Source organism: Aotus nancymaae, unplaced genomic scaffold (assembly GCF_030222135.1).
Source record: "Aotus nancymaae isolate 86718 unplaced genomic scaffold, 86718_ANA_hifiasm-v0.15.2.pri h1tg000090l, whole genome shotgun sequence".
Classification (NCBI taxonomy): Eukaryota; Metazoa; Chordata; class Mammalia; order Primates; family Aotidae; genus Aotus; species Aotus nancymaae.
In genome coordinates, this window is record NW_026988505.1 from 4,037,745 (window position 1) to 4,055,878 (window position 18,134).

An 18,134-nucleotide genomic window follows, 5' to 3' on the forward strand; every position below is an offset into this window, starting at 1 on the left:
TATTCACTAGCCTTGAGTTTGAGCTGTTTCTCATATTAAATTACAAATAAACTGAGCCTTGATGATGATTAAAAAACAAAAAGGCTTCACACGTGTCCTAGGGGGCCTCTGAAAGAGGACTTCCAGAACATATTTTGTTGAAAATATTTTGCTTAATGAGAGCATTGTTAGAATAAGAATAAAGCCATTTCATGCGGACTTCCTGAAAAGAAGTGGCATCATTCGCATGAAGTTCAGAATATAAAAAATTGCCGTTTTAATAGGTTACAAATGGTCAAAGATTGGCATTTCAAATGCTTTGACCTATATCACTGGGCATGTTTGTTGTAAAATCAGTCGTGTTTCTTTATAGTGAAACCTCAGATACAGTAACAAAACATGTGAGTCGCCAAGATACGGGAGGATACATGAACTTACTTTACCCTCTCTCACAGCGTAAGATTTCCTGGGGAGAAAGTGGTTGCAGTTAACTACATTCCAAAATTGAAAGGCTCTCTGACAGTCCTGTGTCTTGGCTGAAACTCGGGTTCTGGAACCAGCCGCAGCTGGAATGACCTTCTGGTTGTACTGTTTACCAGGCATGTCACTTTAGGCAGATTTCTTAATCTCTTCCAGGCATGATTTCTTTATGCGTAAGAGGGGAATAGTAATAACACCAGCATTTCAGAGTTGTTATGTGAGTTAATGTATGTAATGCACTTATCTAGGCACAGTAAGTAGCACATAGTCAGCAATCAATAAATAGGAACTAACTCTAACACTCAATGAATAGCAGCTAATAAACTGAAGTCTGTTTGATGCCTGACTGTAATCCAAACATTAAATGGAGTAACCTTTACTGGGAGCCTCTGAGTACAAGGAGAAGATAGATCTTGAAAAATGGTCTTTATTCTAAAGCAGAGTTCACTGTCAAGAGGGAGAGCTCAGCTCTTAAATAAGTGAGACACACAGCACCATATTGTGTGCTGTAATTAGGGGCAGAATTCAACTCCAAAGACTTGCTCTTTCTTAGCATAGTTGAGTGAAGCAGGTTGGATCAGAGATTCCAGGGAGAAAGTGAGGACCCACAGAACTGACATCTTGTTCACTTCACAGCCACCTGTGGAGGGACGCTGAGCACCTTGGGAGGTGTGATCCTGAGCCCCGGCTTCCCAGGTTCTTACCCCAACAACTTAGACTGCACCTGGAAGATCTCATTACCCATCGGCTATGGTAAGTGAAATATAATTTTAATTCCTAAAAGGTCATTTTATTTTTTTCATTTCTACCTTAGAAAGAATTAAGCAGAATAAGAAACAGGCCTTATTCTGTTGACATAACTGTATCTTTAATTGAAAGTGGCTTACAGATTTAAATAAAGCTTTGACAGGATAACTTTGAGAGTGGAAAAGTTATTTGAAAAATCAATCGAGCTGTGCAGCTCTTTTCAAGGCAAATTAAATTGGCTGAATGATAATGTAGTAGTGCACATGAAGGCAAAATGTAGCATCCCTAATTCAATTATCAAGCTCTTTATTTATAATCATGCTTTTCCTCATCTGTCTCTGGAAGTCAATCATGGTTATTGTTTCTTCTGGATAATTTTGAAGGCTTTTTAAAGGTTATGACTCATTTTAAATTATAAAACAAATTTCAAAAAACAGTATTGTTTTAAACATTTTTATTATGTATTACATTGTTTTTAGGTTTATAAATATGTTTTTAATATCTAGTTGTTAACATTTAGGTTTTTCACTTTAAATAATTCATAAATTGTTGTCTATACTGTTTTAGAACCTCATTCTGCCCTCTCTTCAGAAATGCATGGTCTTTGTGAAATTTTGATCCCCTCTCACACCATTCCTTGTCTGCCTCCTGGTTTCCTTCATATTTTAATTCATTTATTTGGGTTTCCCTACCTGTGATTTTCTCTACAGCACTCACTCTAGGTAGACCAAGTTAGGCACTCAGTGAATGTCCTCGGGCAGAGTAACTGGGTACTTATATAGTAAATATTATCTGAGTGATGAATAAATGAGTACAGCCATAAATAGAAATCACTGCCCTGGAAGAAGATTGCACGCTTTATTCAGAGCTTCTGCCTTTAGAATCTGTGCGCAGGTTGGCAGTAGCAGCAGGAGTGAGCAGTCGGGGTGGACTTGCTCAGCAGAGCATGGTCGGGGAATAAACGGGCGGAATGACAGCCAGGCACATTGGTCAGGCACTGGACGTGGGAAAGGCGGTCGGCCAACACGACTGTTCCACAAGGAAAGAGGAAGACCTAGGAGGGGCAGCTCAATGGGATGGGGGCGCCTGTGGAGTTCACCACCATCCCGTTATCTGTAGGAGGCCACGCCTGGCAGTGGTCAAGGAAAGGAGAGACTCTGTGAAAGGGATTTTATAGGAGCCCTCTCTTTCTCCCAGCTTTCTCAGTTTGATAGTTTTGTTTTGTTTTTCAATCATAATCTCTCTGAGCATAAAGCAGTGATTATGTGAGGGCTAAATGAAACAGAGAGCTATGAAAACCTTTCAGCAGCATTGGCTCCACTACTCTCCCAATCTGGGCCTGTTGTCCTTGCCATGGAGATGTGGAGACATGAACTTGTTGAATTAATCTTTGGAGTCAAGGATTAAGGGTTGTATCAGAGATATGTGTAATCCTGGATTGTTTCCACAGTCTCAGTGCTCTTAAGGATCACAGCCTTTTGGGGCAAATTATTATAGTCGTTAACAGAATCAGAGAATGAGAGAAATCTGAGGCAAACTGCAGCTATCCCTAAAGGAGTTGTGGTTTTCTTAAAGGAGTTAATCCACAGGAACCCCAACTTCCTCATTCCCATAGCTGAAATAGCTACATAAGGTTATGGCGATGGTTAAATAAAATAATTCTGGCTAGAAGGCTAGTGCAGGGCTTGGCACGTGATAAACAAAAAAAACAAAGTGAAACAAACAAGAAAATCACCTGATTATATTTTTTATTGTTCTTCCTCTCAAAACAAGCTATCTTCCTCTCGAAACTAGCTAGAAACATTCTATTTATGAATGAATTCTATTTATTAATAGAATAAAGTGGGTATAAATACTTTCTTAACATATTTTTCCAATGTTACTATTTTATCATTTCTGAGAAGGGTATCATTTAATATATTTTCTTATTTATCCATTCCTAAACTATTGTTCAAGAGAATAATTTGGGAAAGAACTTCAATGCAACCAAATTGTCTAAATTCTTATTTTGGATCTATAAACCTAAACAAACTAATTATTTAAAGAAAGATTGAAATGAAAAAGAAAGTATGAAATAACATCTTTAAACTGATGCAAATCTTTAAAAGATTTGATATTCCATAGAATGCGTGTTTAAAAAGGATCTAGAAGAGGAGAAAAGAAACTTTATCCCCAATCCAACAGGCATACAAAATATTATCCCTGGCTTTTTAGAATAGATGTAAGTATGCTTCAGAATGATTTGTTGTAGATTACATTTGAGTAATGCACCAGGTTTGCCTGGGATAAATTTTATAGCCTCTGAATAGTCATAGATATAAAGTGAGAAATTGGGAGAAGCATATGAATGGTGATGCGTCTCCTGACATGGTCAACGTTTGGAATTATGATGCCCCTGGTAAAAGTTCTTTCTAGGGCTTAAATTATTTTAGAGCAATTTGCAGAATCTGAGAAAATTTTACTATCTAGCTTTCAACCTCACCTTGTTTTATAGTTAAAAACATTTAAGTAAATTGGCTCCATATCTTCGTAGGCTTCTTTAATTTCTGCCTCTTCTCCCTTGTAATATCCACTACCCCCAGAGCTTCAAGTCTCTTTTTCTACGCACGTGACTTTTAAACCAACGCTATGAATCTTGTTGTCAAATGTCAAACCACACTTCAGAGGCATGTGAACATTTCATCTGAGTCAGATTCTCCTGTTCAATTCCCAATTTATATCCACAGCACTGCACAGCTCATTTTTCTTTCTCTGAACCTTAGCTTATTCCTGTCAGCAAGCTCTCCTCAGAATCTCCCAAATCATAAGCAAATATCAGATCACACCCTTGGAAATTTTGATCAAGTGAGTTTGGAGTTCAAGCTCAGACACCTGCACTTATAAATCAAGCACTCACTCCAGAAGTTTCTTAGGTAAAACAAAATGGGAATATAGCAGAGATGACCACAATTATTTTGTAATTATGATTTCTCCCCTTTTTGGTTTCTCGTGTTGCTTCCTATTAATACCCAAACTGTGAAGTGATTCTGGAACATTTCCTGTGGTTACAACTCAGAAGAGGGCCCCTTATTTTCTAATGGGACAAGTAGGGAGATTGGGAAAGTAGGCAGGTATTTCAACTAATGTCACACAAAAAAATCTCTTACCAGGATAATGCTTTTAGTGTGATTGTGGTAATCAGGATGCAAAAGAACAGCCCGAAGTTATGTCTTCCTTAATGTTGAGAAAAGTCATGTGATAGGTAGTTCACATGAGTAACCATGGTAGAGTTAACCAGCACCTCCTGTAAGTGTGTAAATGGTGCATTGCGATTACTACTCTGCCTCTCCCCTTCTCTGTTTTCTGAGGTTTGGGAAACCATCTTAAACAATGTTTCCTTTGCAGTATCACTGGAAATTTCATCAAGAAACAGACATTAAGGGAAGGTTGACTACCTTAGACCCTAAGAAATTGTCAGATTTTTTGTAAATTGTGTCTACTTAAACTTGCAACACTAAGTAACAAGGAAAATGACTGCCCCCACAGGGTGCTCAAATTTACTGTGTGCAAGAAGCTTCAGTGGAGGTTGTGTTGTTACAATGTAGCCTCCCATGGCCTATTTCCTAAGTTTTGACTCAGTGCTCCTGGCTGGAGTAGGAAGTGAACTTGGCATTTTCCCAAAGCAACTCCAGTTCCTTGGATGCTGGAGTCAGACTCCTTCAGGAAGCCTTTCTCCAATTTAGAGAAGAGCACTTTCAATCTAAATAAAATGAGAAATGCACAAAGATTTTCACAAGATTCTTACAAATATTACTTATGTAAGATAAATTGCTTTGGTGTAAAAATGTAGAAATCATAAGATTTGGGTGTGTTGGAAATAGATATAGAATATTATTGAGTATAAAACAGCATGACAAATCAAAACTCCAAAGTGAATTACAAAAAATATTGTTCTTGTAAAGTAATTTCTAGGCTTCAGATTGTATTTCTAGTATCTGACCATACATATCTGTTCCCTTGATTGTCAGTTTTGGGATTTGGATTCTCAGAGCAGTGACCTACCAGTAAGCATGCTCCTCCAGTTACTCTGAGTAATGACACTTATCCAGAATATAAGACATTATTACCGTTTCTTGAAGAAAAATATATGTGATGTTTTCACTTCGGGAGGATTTTATTGGATGTTATGAATCTTCCCATACAACTGGATAAGCATAGGATTGCCTGATGGATTATCTAATCCAAGGTTTAAGCAGTTACCAGTTTAGTCAAATAATTATTTTGATTAACTCTACTCTCCTACCCCATTCCCGTGGATCCAGCCACAGTTTAAACAGGCAAACGTGGTTAGTTGTTTTGGTATCATGTGGAAATCATCTTGTCCATTTTTGTAATTATTCATTCAAGGGACAGCTGTTTCTTTCTTTCTCTTTCTTTCTTTCTTTCTTTCTTTCTTTCTTTCTTTCTTTCTTTCTTTCTTTCTTTCTTTCTTTCTCTCTCTCTCTCTCTCTCCCCCCCCCCTTCTTTCTTTCTTTCTTTCTTTCTTTTCTTTTTTCGAGATGGAGTCTCGCTCTGTCACCCAGGCTGGAGTGCAATGGCACGATCTTGGCTCACTGCAACCTCCTCCTCCCGGGTTCAGGGGATTCTCCTGCCTCAGCCTCCCGAGTAGCTGGGACTACAGGCCTGTTTCACCACACCCAGCTAATTTTTGTGTTTTTAGTAGAGACGGGGTTTCACCATATTGGCCAGGCTGGTCTAGAACTCCTGACCTCATGATCTGCCCTCCTTGGCCTCCCAAAGTGCTGGGATTACAGGCGTGAGCCGCTGTCCCTAGCCGGGACAGTTGTCTTCTACATGCTGCCTCAGTAAGACCACATACCTCATCCCTGAAAAGAACCCAGGGAACTCTAGCCAAAAGGACTGGAGCAGTTGGCAGCATAAGCTGTGGTTGCTCACAATTTGGGGCTCTGAATTTAGCTGAGTAGAAATCTTAGTCCTACCAATGACTGCACAGGATACCAAAATATTTTTGAACCTTGTTTCCTTATTTTTAAAGGGAATATAATAAAATATCAGTCCCATTTGGGCTATTTTGAAGTATTGTAAATGCATGAAATAGGGCATTATTTAAGTGCTAACTGCTTTTGGCAGCTAAACCAAATTCTAGTTTCGTTGTCTAGTGGCTGATCCCAATAGTTTTGTGCTGTTTTCTTCCCTTTTCACAGACGGGTTGTTTTGTGCTGCTGTAGCAGAGCTCACCAACTCAGGATTTTGGTCCGTTTTCTAGCGAGTGTTTAAGGGCACAGTTAACAGAAATGCAACCAAGCTTTCTGTCTGCCTTGCCCTATTACCTTTTATACTTAAAATGCACTGCACTAATATTCTATACAATGCTCTCCAAAATTACGATGCCTTCGGAGTTTCTAGAAACACAGGGACATGAAAGATTCTTTAGAATGTTCAATAAATTCCATAGGCATTAACACTTTTGCTATATTTTTATTACACACAGAAGGTACAAAACAGAGCAAGTAATATTCACAGGTTCTATCAGCTAAAAACTAGGGTTTAACTCTGTGATCATGGTCACATTACTATTCAAAGTTTTGTTAAAGCCCAAGGCAAAATTCTCTGTGCAGGTGACTTGTCACTGGCACTTAATTTTTATTATGTAATCACGATAGGATAAAAGAGTGCTGGGTAAATTCCACCAAAGGTAAGCTTTCAGATTTTTTGTTGTTGCTGAAATAATATATATTTTTTAGTACTCTCTGGGATAATAGATGGATAACCAGATTATGCTTATTTTAATCCTCTCATTTTGGCTTTATGATGTCAAACTGGATGCAATTTGCTGAAAATTAGATAGATAAATAATTCTATTTTTAAACCAGATTAAAGCTGAGCTCTGTTCTATTTTCTGATATATATTAGGTAGTTTGATATGTGGCTGTATAATTTATCCTGCTTATAAGGGTAATTTTGCTCACAATATTATAATTGTCATAATTCCATTTCCTTTTCAAGCTGAATTCCAAATCAGGAGAAAACCACTTTCACTAGACCCTGTACTTTTGAGACATTGGACATCCTCCATTTCTTTGCACCCTGATCCCCTTGCACATTGTTATCTTTCGTGACTGTGCTGGCTCATGAATTTCAAAATGTGTTTCTGGATAAATATATCGAAAGTCTGCATATGCGCATCCGAAGTGAGCACATTTTCAGCCATTTCCCTATCATTAGATATTAAGTATTCCAAGCTTGCCCCAGACTTCCTTTCTGTCTGCTACTCTGGACATACATAGATGTGCCAGCAATTCAACAGGTTGTTTCTTATTACTCTTGGGTCAATTTCTTGATTCTGCCTCGTTGTGATTAACGTGAGGGATGTCTGTAAAACTGCAGAGCACGTGGATTCAGTGTCCATAGGGCAGTCACACAAACACAGATGTGCACACAGATGTACACAAATGCATGCACACACACACACACACACACTGCTCTTTAGTATAGTTTACTTATTTGTAACGAAATTAATTTGTATTAGATTTGTGGGCCATACCGCAAAACTGTTTTTAGCTCAGCAGTGGGTAAGGGGACGGGTAGATCTGGATGTGCCACTGGCTGAGCAGTCCAGGAGCTCAGCTGTGATGGAACACGGAGGAGACAGCTCCAAACCAAGGAACACAGGGACCCCGCACCCTCCCTCTCCCCCTCTCTCCTTCTCTGCCCACCTCCATCTCTCACTCTTTTGCTGCCTCCTTCTCTCCCTCTTTTTTTTTCCCCCTCACTTCTGAATTTCTTTTAACCAAAAATATTTTCTGGAATTTAGAAAGAAGTTAATAGCTCATTGGTGGCTGTTCGACAAACAGCAGTATTTGACGTTTTTTATTTTAATATTTGCAGAAGTGTTATAAATTTAAAGGGTTGTTCCATCTTGGTTATATATACAGGTGACGGTGGTAGAATGGCTGGGACCACTGCAGGCTGAGCTAGTCCTTTCTTGACTGGTGATGTAGTCCTGGTGTCTAGACTTAGATGATGTGCTATGAATCTAGTTACTCATTCTAAAACATAATTCTAAATTTTGATTAAATTATTAATAATCTGTTTTTTTCTTCTTTTTGTCTTCTTAGCCATGTCCTGAAGTTTTTCACATTCTGATTTTTTAATTCATCCTCTTTCAGTCTAGAAAGAGGTTGAACATAATGCAAACTAATTTTCGAGTTTTTACCATCATGAGACTGTCAGCTCTTGTCTAGCCTATTAGCATGCCAAACCAGAAAAAGTGAGGACTTTGCCAATCAGTGTAGGGTTAAACCTCACTCTGCCATTTCCTGTGTGATGTGAGACAGAACAGCTAACTTTTCTGAGCCTTAGTTTGCTTACCTGAAAATGATGAGCATAGTGATGGTTCCTGTGCTGGCAACAACCTTGTTTGGTGAATAAGACCCAGGGTCTGCTGCTGGCCTCACACGATGCCCACCCGGGATGGGCACTAGTCACCATTTTGCTTCTCCATGCAAAGTTTCTACATAATTAATGAAATTGTGTTTCTTGTATCACTTCAAATTTTGTTGAGTGATTTTAGGTTTTTCTTCCCTACAATTTTTCACTTGAACTTCTTTCTTCCTTTTTACAAAGTACTGGCCCTTAACAACTGTGTTTTCCTTTGATACCTGAGTAAATATGTTTGTGTGAATATTTTTCTGCACTTACATTTAAGGAGGATAACCCATGTAGATGTTATTGTTACTTTTCTCAATCTAGGAAACATATTAGATTAAATTTTTTTTTAAGTTTTCATCTCTCAAAAACAAGAATCATGCAGAGTAAAGCTGTGTGTGTGTGTGTGTGTGTGTGTGTGTGTGTGTGTGTGCGCGCGCGCGCGCGCATGCGCAACACTCTACAACAGCTGTTAGTTGGCTCAGTTTAGGTTTTACAGCCCAACTTAACTGCATGGATTTATACAAAGGCTGACGTCTTTGGAGTTCTACATAAATTGCTTAAATGAGTTAGAATATCTAAGACATAATAGTCAAATAAATTTTCAAAAAAAAATGCTGCAATGCAAATAACTCTGTTATTTGTTACTATTGTTTCTTTTTAAATTATCAGCCATAGCTTATTTAATTCACAGATCAGTATGATATCCGAGATACTGGTCATTTGAACAGTCTTTTGGTATGCTGAACTGTGTCAGGCTGTTCGTTTTAATTGTGAGAGATATGGAGGGAGTTATTGGATTGGGTTTCTCACAAACATCAATAATTTGATTTGCATACATAACGCAATAGAAAATGATCACTTGCTAAAATAATAAAACTTGTGCTATGGTATGAACATCCAGTTAGTGTAAAAGCCACTTTTAAAGTTTGTTGCACAGAACTATGGGACAAGGAAAACAGACAAAACAAATAAAAAGAAACAACAAAAACAAAAACAATCTGTTGCATGTTTTAAGTTCAATTTTTTTTTCTTGATAAAGCCATCAGTTAGATTTTGGGTGGTGTGACAGATGTTCACAACTTCATATTTAAGATGATAATAATTGTGAAAGCCACTGGACAAAATCAACCCCATGCACGTGTATGCTAATTGTTGTTCTAAAGATTCTACCTGTGTAGCTCTGTAGCACAGTGCTGGTAATACTTATATTTCACAAACAAATTGACTTGTGGACATGAGTTTCATGGAAAAAGACCATGCAGCAGAGAGTGGCAGAAGAAAGATTGAGCCAAGGTTTGTTGTCATCCAGAGTGAATGCCGTCCTCCGCAGCATGGTTCTGTCTCAGAGAGAGATTGTCCGGGAAGACTGGTAACACTTCAGTCACTTTTAAGAGCATTGATTTTATACATTTTGATATGAACTTTCATTTAGTTTGCATATTTTTCCATAGGTGCACATATTCAGTTTCTGAACTTTTCTACCGAAGCCAATCATGACTTCCTTGAGATTCAAAATGGACCTTACCACACCAGCCCCATGATCGGACAGTTTAGTGGCACGGACCTCCCCATGGCCCTGCTGAGTACAACGCATGAAACCCTCATCCACTTTTACAGTGACCATTCGCAAAACCGGCAAGGATTTAAACTTGCCTACCAAGGTAAGGAACAACAACAACTAAAAACCACATGTAAATATACTTCTTACATTTGCATTGTATGTAAATATAAATCTCCCTAATTGGTTTAAAGCTTGTACAACTGGAATAATTTTTTGGTGGAATGTTGGTTTCTGGTCAGTAGTGGAACACTTACTGTTTTTGAAAACAGATAAGGACACAGATGTCACTGCCAATGGGTTCACCTTGGGTTCACCTTCCCCGCCGCCTAGACAGAGCCGATTTATCAAGACAAGCAAATTGCAATAGAAAAGGAGTAATTCACACAGATACAGATGGGTGGAAGACTGGAATTTAATTATTACTCAAATCAGTCTCCCCAGGGTTCAGGGATTTGAGTTTTTAAAGATAATTTGGTGGGTGGGAGCTTGGGAAGTGGGTAGTGCTGATTGGTCAGGTTGGAGATGGAATCACAGGGATTTGAAGTGAGTTTTCCTTGCTGTCTTCTGTTCCTGGGTACAATGGCAAAACTGTTTGGGCCAGATCGTCTGATTGGTGTCATCTGATCTATCAGGTTCAGGGTCTGCAAAATATCTCAAGCACTGATCTCAGGCTTTACAATAGCGATGTGATCCCCAGGAGCAATTCGGGGAGGTTCAGAGTCTTGCAGCCAGAGGCTGCATGACCCTTAAACCATAATTTCTAATCTTGTATCTAATTTGTTAGTCCTGCAAAGACAGACTGATCCCCTGGTAAAATGGGGGTCTTTTCGGGAAAGGGCTATTAGCAGTTTTGTTTCAGAGTCAAACGAAGAACTGAATTCCTTCCCAAAGTTAATTCGGTCTATGCCCAGGAATGAAGAAGGACACCTTAAAGGTTAGAAGCAAGATGGAGTTGGTTAGGTCTGATTTCTTTCACTGTCACAATTTCCTCAGTTATAATTTTGCAAAGGCACCTTCACAGACACACAGGGCATGATCAGGTACTTCTGTTACCCAAGCTTCCCTGCTCTCTGATCCCGGCTGCGCACACCCTCTCCAGTGGCCATAGCCATCTGCATGCCAGCCTCAGAGTCTCACTGTCACATAGCCTTCCCATGTGTCACTGTGTCCATCTGAGCTCTGGTCCCTTCAGGACACAGTCCTGTGGCACAGGGCGCTGATCCATGTGGTAGGGGGACTGTTGTATCTCAGGTATGTATGCTTTGCCTTAGCACAAGAAAATGGCTACCTGCACTATTCATGTCCAAATTTCACCACAAAAAGAAAACAGGATCAGTGATTGAACTTTATTCTTTTTTTATTTCTTCAAATATGCAAATAAGAAAAGTTTGCATCATCAAAGCATTTTTGACATGTGAAACAGTTCAAAATTTTTATTTCATACAAAATAATTTGTATGGCCTTTCCTTGAATATTGCTAGATCAAATGAGGTTGAAAATGTTAAATCCAGAGCCTAATTTTTTTTTTTTACTATAGTTAAATCAGTTGTTTCCCTAATTCCACAGAATGCTCAGAAACAGGGCTTTGATATTTATTACTGAAAGAGGTTAGTATTTTATGTTGAACTGTTAGACCTTATTATATATAGTCTCACCTAAAATATAAAATATAGACATCAACTTCTAGAATCAAGGTCTGATAAACTAAAAATCTAGGTAGGAGCAAAAAAGAGAGAATACTAAAGGCTAAATCAAGGAGCAATATGCCTGTAGACAGTGCCAGCATTTTCATGTGAATACACGGTGTCTTTCATTGTTTTCCATCCTTATTTTCTTACTCATAGCAAACAGTATCACTTACTAATCATTCCCCATTTGAAACACGAGAGAGAGAGAAAGAGAGAGAGTGAGAGAGAAAAAAAATCAGAGAGGAAGCAACTTCCCGCAACAAAGTGGATACAGATCTACTTGTGTGTGCACCTGTTTTGTGCTCTTTCTCTTTTTCAATGGAAGAGAATGTATGTCCTACTTAAAGGTAATCAAGGCCAGGCACGGTGGCTCATGCCTGTAATCCCAGCACTTTGGGAGGCCGAGGCAGGTGGATCACCTGGGATCAGGAGTTTGAGACCAACCTGACCAACATGGTGAAACCCTGTCTCTACTAAAAATACAAAAATTAGCCAGTCATGATGTCAGACACCTGTAATCCCAGCCACTCAGGAGCCTGAGGCAGGAGAATCTCTTGAACTTGGGAGGTGGAGGTTGTAGTGAGCTGAGATCACACCATGGCACTCTAGCCTGGGTGACTGAGTGAGACTTCGACTCAAAAAAAAAAAAAAAAGGAAGGAAGGAAAGAGAAAGAAAGAAAGAAATTTCAAATAGAACTCATCTCTCCCTCTGTCTCACACATACACATCTATTTATAATTTTAATGTATTTTTGACCTCCTGTATACCTCCAGTTTCTAATTTCTAAAACAAAATTCCTGAAAACTTATGTAAACATTCTCAATTTCCACACCTGTTTCTCGCTTCTCCTATCTATTTCTCTGGTGTCTAACATGATAGTGTCTTCTAAGGACAAGATCTTCTATTTCAGGAGAAGTTAACGTCACTAGCCCTAAAGGCACACTTCCTCTCATGTTTCCTGGTGACATCCAGCATGGCTACCACTTCTCTTGACACCTTTTCCCTTGGGTTCAGGGATCAAAATCTCTGGGTTATTCTGCTGTCTTTCTGGCCGAGTTATTATTTTCTTTGTTTCTTGACCATTTCTAGCTGACTTTAAGTATATAGGAGGTTGGAATCCTTCTGTATTTCCATCATGTGCTTTCCATGAGTGTCACCTACACTCCTGGATTCAAAGACTGTCGTGGCCATTCATAGCTGATAATGTATGTGCCTATGCCTCCAGTTCAATCTTCTGCAAGCCCCAGGATGAGATGTCTATTTTCCTCCTCCACAGGGAATGACACAGGCACTAAAACCTGTGTCCAAAGCTGAGCCCACAGTTTTCCTTCCCAGCTTGTCCTCCAGTCCCCCTATCTCACTAAGTGTGAGGTACAATGTCCCTGGAATCTGCAGCTGCCTCCCTGTGTCACCACCAGCAGCCCTAACTACTCTCAGACCTTTTTCCTGGAAAATGGCCAAACTCCTAAAAGTCTTCCCAGATTGCCTCTTCCAACTTCTCTCTTCTTTCCAAAAAGCAGACCAGATTTATTCCTTTTGTGGTGAAAGCCTTCACCATGCTTGCTTAGATTTTAGGACACCGTTCAACATCTCTAAGGAGCCCAGTCTCCCAGGCTGTTGTTCTTGCTCGCTCCTGATTCTCACTTTCCTTCTGAAATGTCTCCACAGCCACAACCCTTTCTACCTCAGAGCTTTTTCACGTGTAGCAATCTCAGCCTGCAGTGTTCTCCATCTCCGCCCCCACTCCTTGGTTAGTCATTCAGAGCTGTTTATATGTCATACCCTGAAGTAGCTAATCTCTGAGTGCGGCGGCAGGTGAGGTCTCCTCATTCGGAAGCTTCACTTCAGATGTGCTTCACCTTGTGTATTGGTCACGAGCGTTCCCGCCAAATCTTTCCCCTTCCCTTCACTTCTGCACTCTTCTACACTCAGGATAGAAGTTCCTTCTGAATTAAGTGTGGTGGTGCAACTTGCTTTGGCTGATGAAATTGGAGTGAATGTCACTTGGGATGAAACCATGAAGAGCCAAAATTTAGTTTGTTCTGATGGCGGCTCAGTCATCTGCATCCCTGAGTATATAGAGGAGTAGAGTCCCCTGCCATTCCCACCTGGAGCCAGGAGGAAGCTGTCTTATTTTAAGTCACTGAGATACGGGATATTGTTTTTTAATTCCATGCAAATGAACCTAAAGTGACAGGCATACCCTGGGGCTTATTAAAGCCAGCAATTTATTGTATACAGTCTGCCCTCCTCATCCAGGGGTTCTGCTGACATGGATCTAAGCACTACAGCTTGGAACTATTCTGAAATACAGAACACATGGTTGTGACTCTACTGAACAAGTACAGGCTCTTTTTCTTATCGTTATTCCCTGAGCGATACAGAATAACAACTGTTTACACAGCATTTGCATTATATAAGGTATTATAAGTAATCTAGAGATGACTTAAAGTATATGGAAGAATATGCTTAGATTCTATGAAAATACTCCATTATTTTATATGGATCCTGTAACCAACCCTCCTGTGTATGCCAAGGGACAACTGTATTTCTATGTTTAAAGGATGCCTTACTAAAAATGATATACTGCATGAAGGTAGTGGTCATTTCTGTCTTACCTGGCTCCATACTCAGCAGGAAGCGCAGTGCCTTGCCTGTGATTGGTCCCCAGGGCACACCTGTGAGCTCCATACTTGAGGTTTTTCTCCCCCGGATGCTAAGGGACTTTCTGCTGTGCTGCATATGCATTTTGGAAGCATCTGTGCAGGGCTTGCCTTTATTTGGTTCAGTTCTGTGTTCTGGCTTCCTCATTAAAGTGACTTTTAATCCCTACTCGTTGCAGATATTGCTAGCAAAACTCAAAGGATAAAATAACTATAGCTAGACAGGAGGAATAAGGTCCAGTGTTCTGTAGCCCTTTAGGGTGACTGTAGTTAAGAACAATATATTCTGTAATTTCACAGAGCCAACAGAAGGAGGATATTCAACATTCCCACCACAAAGAAATGATAAATGTTTGAGATAATGAACATACAGATGTAGTAATTACCCAGATTTAATCACTATAGATTATATGTATTGAAGCATCACTATGTACCCCATGAATATGTGCCATTATCTGTCAATTAAAATAATAAACTTAAAAAAATTTTTATTTTAAATTCAAAAGTGTATTAAATAGAAAAAAATTTGAAAACCATTTCACTCAATTTATGTCACTGCAGATACTAGCACAAATACCATGTGTCCAATCTTGGTAATGTTGGATTTTGTAGGGGGCTTCTTTAAAGGATTGTGCTTTCAGCCAGAGAAGTACCAATTAGGCATGGATGATGGGATTGCAGTTACTTTCAGGAAACATGACCCCAAGGATTACCTCAGGCACTGGTGGTCCTACCCATGTATGCAAACAGCTCCGCATATACCCTGGGTGTAAAAACTGACGCAAAAATATTATCAACGCCAGTACTGTTCTTCTCTTCTTTTCATTCCGTCTCTTATATTGCTGCCAGAAATCCCGAAGGGAGGAAATGAAAGGATAAGAATTAGTTGTCAACCAGGCATGGTGGCTCACATCTGTAATCCCAGCACTTTGGGAGGCTGAGGCAGGTGAATCACCTGAGGTCAGGAGTTTGAGACCAGCCTGACCAACGTGGTGAAACCCTGTCTCTACTAAAAGTATAAAAACTAGCTGGATGTCATGGCGAGTGCCTGTAATCCCAGTTACTCGGAAGGCTGAGGCAGGAGAATCACTTGAACCTGGGAGGCCAGAGGCTGCAGTGAGCCAAGATCACACCACTGCACTCCAGTCTGGGTGGCAGAGTGAGACTCTATCTCAAAAAAAAAAAAAAAGAATAGTTGGTTTTCCTCTCTGTGACACATGGACAATGTGTATCACTGTTACACATAATGGTGAAAATAGAGTCAATTCTAGGACTAACCTGGGCTCCATAGATGAGTCCCATCAATTAGCAGCTAGATCTTATCCATAAGGTGAGGGGCAAAGATCTAGCATGTTCCCCATGAGTCTGCCCTCTTTGATTGTAAATGATAGAAATCTGACTTAAACTACTGTAGTAAAGAAGTGCAAGGTGGGCCGGGCCTGGTGGTTCACGCCTGTAATCACAGACCTTTAGGAGGCCAAGACGGGCAGATCACGAGGTCAGGAGTTCAAGACAAGCCTGGCCAATATGATAAAACCCCATCTCTATTGAAAATACAAAAATTAGGCAGGCGTGGTGATACGCGCCTATAGTCCCAGCTACTCGGGAGGCTGAGGCAGAAGAATTGCTTGAACCTGGGAGGCAGAGGTTGTAGTGAGCCAAGATTACACCACTGCACTCCAGCCTGGGAGACAGAGCAAGATTCCATCTCAAAATAAAACAATGGTGCAAGGTGACAGCTGTGTGGACTAGGGCATGTCTGGAGCCAGGGTTTCCGTGACACCCGAATTCTGTTTGCCTCTGTTCTGATTTTCATAGCTTTTTCTGCTATAATACACATGGATGATGTATCCTCAATCTAAGCCCTGCTCAGCAAGAACAGGACCCTGCTTCCTCTACTGCAATTGCTAATCATTTTGGCAACACGTTCTTGGTGGGACAGCTTGTGCCCAACTCTAGCCACTGAGGACTATGTGTTACCCCAACTTGGGTCACAGAGTCAGAAATGTGATTAGCCGGACTTCACTCAAGGGCATGATTTAAAGGGGAAGAAGCCATGTCCTTTAAGAAGATGCCTCGATGGAAAAACAACATAATACATATACCATGCAACGGTTATATAAGTGGATTAAAACTCTATGTTAATGAAGTGTTTGTATGCAACAGATTTTTATTAGTGTTTTCTTATGTCCGCATTTGCTCTTGCAGAATTATTATTAGTTGGTTTCGAAGAGCCAATTGCCCCTGTTTGACTATATTAAAAATAATTGCAGCACTTTGGAAGTCGAGGCGGGCAGATTACTTAAGGCCAGGAGTTCGAGACCAGCTTGGGCAACATGGCGAGAGACCCTGTCTTTACAAAAAATTAGTTGGGCGTGGTGTTGGGCACCCATGGTCGCAACTACTTGGGAGGCTGAGGTGGGAGGATCGCTTGAACTCAGGAGTTCAAGACTGCAGTGAGCTGCCACCACACCCGTGCACTCCAGTCTGGGCAACAAAGTAAGACCCTGTCTCAATAGTAGTAGTAAGGATGACAATAATAACTGTTATTTATGGAGTGCTCTCTCTGAACCACACTCTATGCTTTCTGATTTTCAAGTAAATTCCAAGGATTATATACATTTCACAGATAACAAAAATGAGGCCCAGAGAGGTTGGCAAATTGTGGAAATGTGCACAGCTGCCTGTGGAAGTATGATTTGGCATGAGGTCTGCCACACACCAAAGTAGTCATGATGGCCAAGCTAAGGCATTTCTGAAGAAGGAAGGGAAATGAAGTCTTTGGATTCTAAATCAAATGATGTAGTCAGCGCACTAACAGGGGAAACAATGTTTAAACCTAATGAAGTCAGTTTAAAAAGAACAGTTTTCTCCCACGAATTGCAAAACCAGTTGCCCAACCCTGACCTGCAGAACGGCCACTGTGGGAAAACCCCGATCTCAGTTTTCAGTTTCGGACCTGACACAGGACAGATCGGCTCGCTCATCTTAAGTTTTATGGCTGTGAAAATAGCCTCGCGGAACCCGAGAGTCAAACGTTGTCTGCAGGTGCTTCCAGCACATGCCTTCAGGGTGGGATGCCAGGTGCTGCCTGTGAGCATGGACTTCAGATGTCAGCTGTGGCTGCATTGCCTCTTGCAGACCCAGGGGTCATTGTTCAGGAACTGCCCAATTTCGTGGCCTCTGGAAATCAGAAACCTTGCCCTTGATTTATGCAGCAAATGCTGACAGAGCACTTTTCTTTCTTTCTTTTTTTTTTTTTTTTGAGATGGAGTCTCACTCTGTCACCCAGACTGGAGTGCAGTGGTGTGATCTCGACTCACTGCAACCTCCAACTTCCTAGTTCAAGCGATTCTCCTGCCTCAGCCTCCCAAGTAGCTGGGATTACAGGTGTGCGTCACCACGCCTAGCTAATTTTTTTGTTTTACTTTCAGTAGAGAAAGACTTTCACCATGTTGGCCAGGCTGGTCTCGATCTCCTGACCTCATGATCCACCCACCTTGGCCTCCCAAAGTGTTGGGATTACAGGCATGAGCCGCCGCGCCCGGCCCAACAGAGCACTTTCTAGGACTTTGCAAGGATTCA

At 40.5% G+C, this 18,134-nt stretch overlaps 1 protein-coding gene across 1 annotated transcript in view; it reads left to right on the plus strand.

Annotated features, from left to right (window-relative positions):
• Nucleotides 1–18,134, plus strand: part of CSMD1 (CUB and Sushi multiple domains 1) — a 2,129,340-nt gene that overhangs the window by 1,851,232 nt on the left and 259,974 nt on the right. Inside the window, exons 40-41 of the mRNA XM_064369795.1 lie at nucleotides 1,096–1,212; nucleotides 10,089–10,298. Of these exons, the coding sequence (XP_064225865.1) occupies nucleotides 1,096–1,212; nucleotides 10,089–10,298 (327 nt within the window). The remainder of the gene's footprint in view (nucleotides 1–1,095; nucleotides 1,213–10,088; nucleotides 10,299–18,134) is intronic.